A 7365-nucleotide genomic window follows, 5' to 3' on the forward strand; every position below is an offset into this window, starting at 1 on the left:
CATCAGTGAAAAGGGGCTGAATGTTTTGATCAAGAGGAATGAGTTGCTGAATCTCAAGGATGCTCATCTTGAAAATTGGGAGCATTGTTTAAAAGGTAAGCAAAACAGAGTCTCCTTCAGTAAGTCAAAAGTGGAACTGAAAAAGAATGTCATTGAACTGATCCATACAGATGTTTGTGGTCCGATGAAGATTAAATCCATAGGTGGTGCTCCTTATTTTGTAACCTTCATAGACAATACATCTAGGAAGGTTTGGGCCTTTAATATAAAATCCGAGGATGAGGTTGCAGCAAAGTTTGAGGTCTTTCATAAGCTGGTTGAAAGAGAGACAGAAGAAAACTGATGAGGGTGCGGTCAGATAACGGGGGAGATTACATAGGCTCATTTGATGATTATTGCAAAGAGCAGAGTATTAAACATAAACAGATTATTCCCAAGACTCCACAAGAAAATGGTGTGGTAGAGAGGATGAATAGAATAATGCTGGAACGGATGAGGAGTATGCTCTCCCATGCCAAGTTTGCTAAGCATTTCTGGGATGAAGCCTTAAGAACTACAGTGTATATGATTAATTGTTCTCCCTCCAAGCTATTGAATAATAAGTGTGCAGAAAGTGTCTGGTCAAGTAAAGATATTAATTTTGACTATTTACGTGTTTTTGGTTGAAGAGCTTTTGTGCATGTTCCAAAAGATGAGAGGTATAAGCTAGATGCAAAAACTAGGAAATGCATATTTTGGGTTATGGAGATAAAAAATGGGGATACATGTGTTATGACCCAGTTGACAAGAAGGTTTTGAGAAGCCGAGATGTGGTATTTATTGAAGATCAGACTATTGAGAATTTTGAAGATGGTGAAAATCTTGATGCATAATATGTGACCTTTCTGGTCTTAAGCTGTCTCATGATGTTAAGGAGACAAGGCCACATGTAGCTTCATACTTAGATAGTGATGATGATGTTCCTCAGGGTCAAGCTGTAGGCCATAGAAATGATACTAATACTGAAACTGATCTTGGTGATAATGTTGAGGTTGATTTTTAAGTTCAACAAGAAGATGGAAATCAACAGAATCAATAAATAGAGGTACTTATGAGGTCTACTAGGGAGAAAAGATCAAGTTCTAAGTACCCTACTATAGAGTATGTCCTTCTAACTAATTGTGGGGAGCCTATGTGCTATAAGGAGGCTCTTGAAGATGCTCATAAGAATGAATGGCTAGCTGCCATGGATGAAGAGATGAAGTCATTGCTAAAAAATGGCACATATGATCTAGTTGAAAGATAAGAGAACATAAAAATATTACAAAATAAATGGGTGTATAAGATCATTCAAGAAGGTGATGATAGCAAGACAATATACAAGACTAGGCTGGTTGTCAAAGGTTTTGTCCAAAGGCATGGAATCGATTATGATGAGATTTTCTCACCAGTAGTGAAGATGACTTCTATCCGGGTGGTATTAAGTCTAGCTGCTTGTATGGATCTTGAGGTTGAACAGCTTGATGTCAAGACTGCATTTCTCCATGGTGATTTGGATGAAGATGTTTATATGGAGCAACCTGAAGGTTATAATAAGAAAGGTGAGGAAAACAAGGTGTGCAAACTTGTCAAAAGTCTGTACGGTTTGAAGCAAGCACCAAGGCAGTGGTATCTTAAGTTTGAGTCGTTCATGACCATCCATGGGTACATGTAGACGTCAACAAATCACTGTGTCTTTGTGCAAAAGTTTGCTTCTAATGATTTTATTATACTTCTCCTATATATTGATGACATGCTGATTGTTGGGAAAGACAAGCTCAAGATTGCAAAGTTGAAAAAAGATTTAGCTAAGTCTTTTGAGATGAAAGATTTGGGTTAAGAATGACAAATTCTTGGAATGCAGGTCATTTGTGGTCAGGTGAAGAAAAAGCTATGGCTGTCTCAAGAGAGATATATTGAGAAGATTCTAAAATGATTATGTATAGACAAGGCAAAGCCAGTTGCTTGTCCATTGGCTACTCACTTGAAAATAAACAAGACAATGTCTCCCAAGGATGAAGAGGAAAGACAAGAAATGTGCAGTGTTCCATATGCTTCAGCAATAGGCAGTCTGATGTATGCAATGGTTTGTACAAGACCAGATATAGCTCATGCAGTTGGAGTAGTTAGTCGTTTCCTTTTAAATCCTGGTAAGACACACTGGGAAGCGGTTAAGTGGCTAATGAGATATCTTTGAGGGACCTCCAAATACGCTTTGTGTGATGGTACTAGAAAGCCACATGTTGAAAAGTTTTCTGATTCAGATATGAATGGTGATATTGACACAATGAGATCAACTTCAGGGTATTTGTTTACCTTTGGAGGAGGAGTTGTATCATGTCAGTCTCGTCTACAGAAATGTGTTGCTTTGTCTACTACAGAAGCTGAATATATTGCCATTACTGAATGTTGTAAGGAAATGAGATGGATGAAAGACTTGTTGAAAGAAATAGGCATTACACAAGACAAGTTTATGGTGTTTAGTGACTCACAAAGTTCTATACATGTGAGCAAGAATCCAAGTTTTCATTCACGTTCAAAACACATCCAAAGAAGGTACCATTGGATCCGTGAAGTGCTCGAGAAGAAGGAGTTATACTTAGAGAAAGTGCATACATATGAGAACGGGTTAGATATGATGACAAAGAGCTTGCCAAGAGGTAAGCATGAGATATGTTATGCCAAAGCCGGAATGGTTTTGGCAGGAGCGTCACGATGATGAATGTTTATAGCAACATTCTCCCATGGCTCGGAAGGAGGAGAATTGTTGAGGTGTTCCTTGCCATTGCGGGCGGGTTAAAAATTCCGGGTAAACGGGTCAGAGTTTTCTTTTATGAAAACGGGTTAGAGTATAAATACTTTTTTTGGGTATTTTTCTCATAACTGAGTAAGGTTGAGAGAAAGTGAACAGATCTAGGGTTTTCTACTTCTTCTTGTTCTTTGGCTGATCTAGAGTGAGAGGTTGGGGGAGCTTTTGATTGTGGAGGATTCCAACCATTCCTAGTGTAATCACTTCTTTCATTTGAGAGCAGGGCATGTAAGTTTCTACTATTGACATCTGTTTGATTTAGTGAAACTTATCCCTCCCGTGGACGTAGGTCGATTTTGACCGAACCACGTATATTGTGTTGTCGTTTATTGCTTTGTGCTATTTCATTTCTTGGTAAATCTGTTGTTCGTCATAGACGATTTGGAAACGGATTTGTTATAGGTTTGATTTCTAAGAAGATCCATAGTTTTGTTGTTGCAAAACCCAACAAAGCTAGCATTTGAACATGCAAGATCAAAGGTGATATGGCTTAGTCGTTGAAAAATATCCTCAATTTAAAATAAAGTGCGGGGAAAATGGTTGATATTTAGATTGATGATGGTAAGGGAACTCTCTTTTGGCATGATCCATGGTTTGAAGGTAGTCTTATCTTTTCCAAAGTTGAGTTTGAAAGATTTAGAATTAGAAGAGATTGTCAAATGGCTAAGGTGTGTCATATCATTGATGGGGATTGAAATACACTTTTGAGGAGAATTCCAGAAGGTGTTAGAATTCTTGAGGTGATGAATCAAATTTGTCTTTATAATCGTGCAGATTCACACTTGTGGAAAATTGAGATTAATGATAAATTCAACTTTAGTTTGACTTGGCATATTATTCTAGTTTGACTTGGAATATTATTCAAGATAGGGGCATGCAATTGAGTGAGATCATTTGGTTTGGTCTTCCAAGATCATTCCTATCAGATTATTCTTTGGCTGGCATTCCGTGAAAGATTTATGACAAGAGATAGAATAAATAAGTATATGATTATTCATAGTACTTGTTGTGTTCTATGTTCGGATGAAGAAGAGACGATTGCCCATATTCTTGGAGATTGTCGTTATTCTAATACAATTTGGATGAATTTTGCTAATGTTATGAGATTGCGGAATTTTCATAAGAATTGGAATCACTTCAAGGATTTGGTGCTTGGAAAGGCCAAATGATGTGTTTTATGCTAATGTCATTAAGTGTTATTTGGGGCAATTGTATACCAAGTGTAGACGAAATGAAATGGTGTTTTCAAGAATAAGGATCAAATTTATTGATAAATTGTCATAGATAGTAATGCTCTTATTCACGCGTGGAGGAAAATACCCACAAATCCAGATATTTGGAGATATGTTTAAATTGATCTATCAAGTTTGAAGAAGTCACCAAAATTACTAAGATGTTTGTTGTTTGGTTGTATGCTTGTATTTCATTGTTAGACTCACTTTTTTTTTTTTTTTTTATCTTGTTGATTCATTAAAATTAGGGTAAACGGTTGTTTTGCTCTAATTCAAAATCTCATGTATTTTCTCTTTTGGATTTTAATTAAATGATGATAAGTCATTTCTCAAAAAAAATTATAGGAAAATTAAGAGTTTTTAGAAATGTTTTTAAAAATATATTAGACAAAAATTAAATTAAATATTTTAAATGAAAATTTAAATAAGATGGTTAATGAAAGAATGGTTTAAAATATGGTATAAAAAATATATCCTAAAGTGAATTTATAGAATAAATTATGTAAATGGTTAAAAGTTTTCTTTATCAGATTATATATCAGATAATATAATAGGTTTAGATTTATATAATCTTTTTTATAAATAAAATAATAATAATGAAAAATAAATATATAAAACTTCAAAAAAATTAAGACAAGCTTCATTATGAACATAAAATGTATTGGTAGTTTATATTAGTTTTAATTTAGAAGTTAGCACCACCACAATAACAATCCTAATTCAATTTAGGTTTTCTAGTTAGATATGGAATTCATAATATTTGGATCATTATGTACGCTGCTTGTATAGCTTAAACCACTTTATTAGGTTATAATAATTTATTTGCAACCCCTTCTAAAATAATCATTCATTATGTTTGTTCACTCATATATAATAATTATTTTTTTTAGAGGGATTTATTTGCAACCCCTTCTAAAATAATCATTCATTATGTTTGTTCACTCATATATAATAATTATTTTTTTTAGAGGGATTTGAACTCTGATCTTTAATATGAAATGTTAATATTTTAATCGCTAGATCACTTAAGATTGTTGAAATAATTTTATAATTTTATGTACAAAGTATATATATATATATTGTAAGTTAGATTTTGAATAATTATATAAATGATCTATTAAAGTTTAATATTACTTATTAGTTAAAGGGTTTACTTGTTTTGTCAGGTTACAAATTCGAAACATATCTATAACATTTTTAATTTTATTTTTAACCGTTTTAAGTTTATGGCGGGTCAATTCACAATCCGACTCAAGTATCCATTTACTCTCACATATATATATCCAAATTAATCACATGTCTCGACTTGCAATCTGAATATTTTGAAATTAAGTATCATTTTATATATATATAAACTATAATTCTTTTTTCATATCTAGTACACTTATTACCTATATAAACAATACACTAAGCTCCTTATAAATAAACATATCATAAATTATATAAACAAAATCTTTCTAAGAATGTTCCCATCATTTTCCCAAATTTTTATGTTTATTTTTGTCATCACATTGATACAACTGGGTGATACTCAACCATTATTGCAGTTGCCGGGCCCTATAGTTCCAAGTCAATCAAAACCAACAACATTTTCATTGCCAATTTCAACCGTTCCCATCCGGCTAAAACCCGAGACATCCTCATTGTCTATTCCAACCTTTTCTGGACTACTAAAACCCAACCCCGAGTCTCTGCATGTTCCAATTTCCCAGGAGCTTCCCTCCCTACCAATTCCAACCTACTCGGTACTGAAAATGAAAAAGAAAAAGCGTCGCTTTCCACCGTTTCACTTCCCACCATTTTCACCCTTGGGTAGAAAACGAAAACCCAAAAAACCATTCTCACCACCAAGTTCAATCTATCCGGATCCTTATACTCCCCCACGGTTTCATTTCCCACCACTCTCACCCTTTCGTCGAAAACGAAAACCCAAAAAGCCACTCTCACCACCAAGATCAATCTATCCGGATCCTTATACTCCCCCACGGTTTCGATTCCCACCACTCCCATCCATTGGTGGAATACGAAAACCCAGCAACTCATTCTCGCCACCAAGTCAAATCTATCCGGAACCTCATACTCCCCCACGGTTTCGCTTGCCACCACTTCCACCACTCTCACCCTTTATTGGAAGACGGCGACCCAACGACCCATTCTCACCACCAAGTTCATTCCATCCGGATCCTTATTCTCCACAATTTCCAGATCCAACAATCCGAGGACAGCCCCATCAACCCTACCTACCACCCCCAACTTTTCCGGGAATGACATATCCCGATCCCTCATTTCCAGTCCCAATCGGCCGAGACTTGCCACAACCCATGACACCATCTATGCCAAATCCAACCTATCCAGGATTACAAAACCCTTACGCTCCTCCCTTTTCAAATCCAGTCCCAGTCCGCCGAGACTTACCACTACCCGTGACACCATCTCTGCCAAATCCAAACTTACCCGGACTACCAAACCCTTATCCTCCCTTATTGCCCGTCCTAATCGGCCCCGGATTAACAACGTCCGGATCCCGCTCTCTACCAGCTCCAATCATCCCAGAACTACCAAATCCCGAGTATCCCTCCCTACCAGTCCCAACATTTTCGGAACCATCAAAACTCGGTCTTCCCTCGTTGAAAATTTCAATTAGCCCGGGACTACCAAAATCCAAGTCACCCTCACTACCCTACCCAGCCTACTCGGGAGAGCCAAAACCCGCCACACCCTCACTTCCATACCCAACTTTACTGGAAGAGCGAAAACCCAAGTCATTCTTACTATCAAACCCAACCTTTCCGGGAGATCCGAAACCCGAGCAACCCTCACTAACAGACCCAACCTTCCCGGGTGAGCCAAGACCCGAGCCCGCCAAAAGAGAATAAATTTTTAAGTGATCTGATTATTAAATACCATGATCATTTTAATAAAACGAATAATAACATGTTACTTATTGTTGTGTTACAATAGTCATATATATTATTATTAGCTATCCATGTTGAAGCTCATGGCCCATGGGATCTCTTTTGGTTGTTTACTTATTATCAAATGATAAGGAGGAATCCACATTGATCAAATAAGATCAAAATTGATAAATGAAAAAAAATAAAGTACTCGAGATGAGATTAGTTGTCTTATCAACAAATAAAAGAAGGGATCATATTTATGTGTACGTAGTTGATGCATAAGGAAAGTACATGTTTTTTCATAAAGCTGAAATATTACAAATATACAAGTGCTTGGATTTTCATAAAATTCAGCTTTTACAATTAGTGATAATTTCAAAATAAATAAAAAGGGTCATTAGACTGCACA

At 36.0% G+C, this 7365-nt stretch overlaps 1 protein-coding gene across 1 annotated transcript; it reads left to right on the forward strand.

The window, feature by feature from the left end:
* Positions 1-5522: 5522 nt before the first annotated feature.
* LOC124933652 (proline-rich extensin-like protein EPR1) lies at positions 5523-6935 on the forward strand. The gene has a single exon (XM_047474089.1). The coding sequence runs from the start codon at positions 5523-5525 to the stop codon at positions 6933-6935; it is 1413 nt and encodes a 470-aa protein (XP_047330045.1).
* Positions 6936-7365: the final 430 nt, after the last annotated feature.

Source organism: Impatiens glandulifera, chromosome 1 (genome assembly GCF_907164915.1).
Source record: "Impatiens glandulifera chromosome 1, dImpGla2.1, whole genome shotgun sequence".
Classification (NCBI taxonomy): Eukaryota; Viridiplantae; Streptophyta; class Magnoliopsida; order Ericales; family Balsaminaceae; genus Impatiens; species Impatiens glandulifera.

What these genes read in the sequence shown, in the direction of transcription:
- LOC124933652 (XM_047474089.1), top strand. Translation starts at nt 5,523, where the DNA reads ATGTTCCCATCATTTTCCCAAATTTTTATGTTTATTTTTGTCATCACA.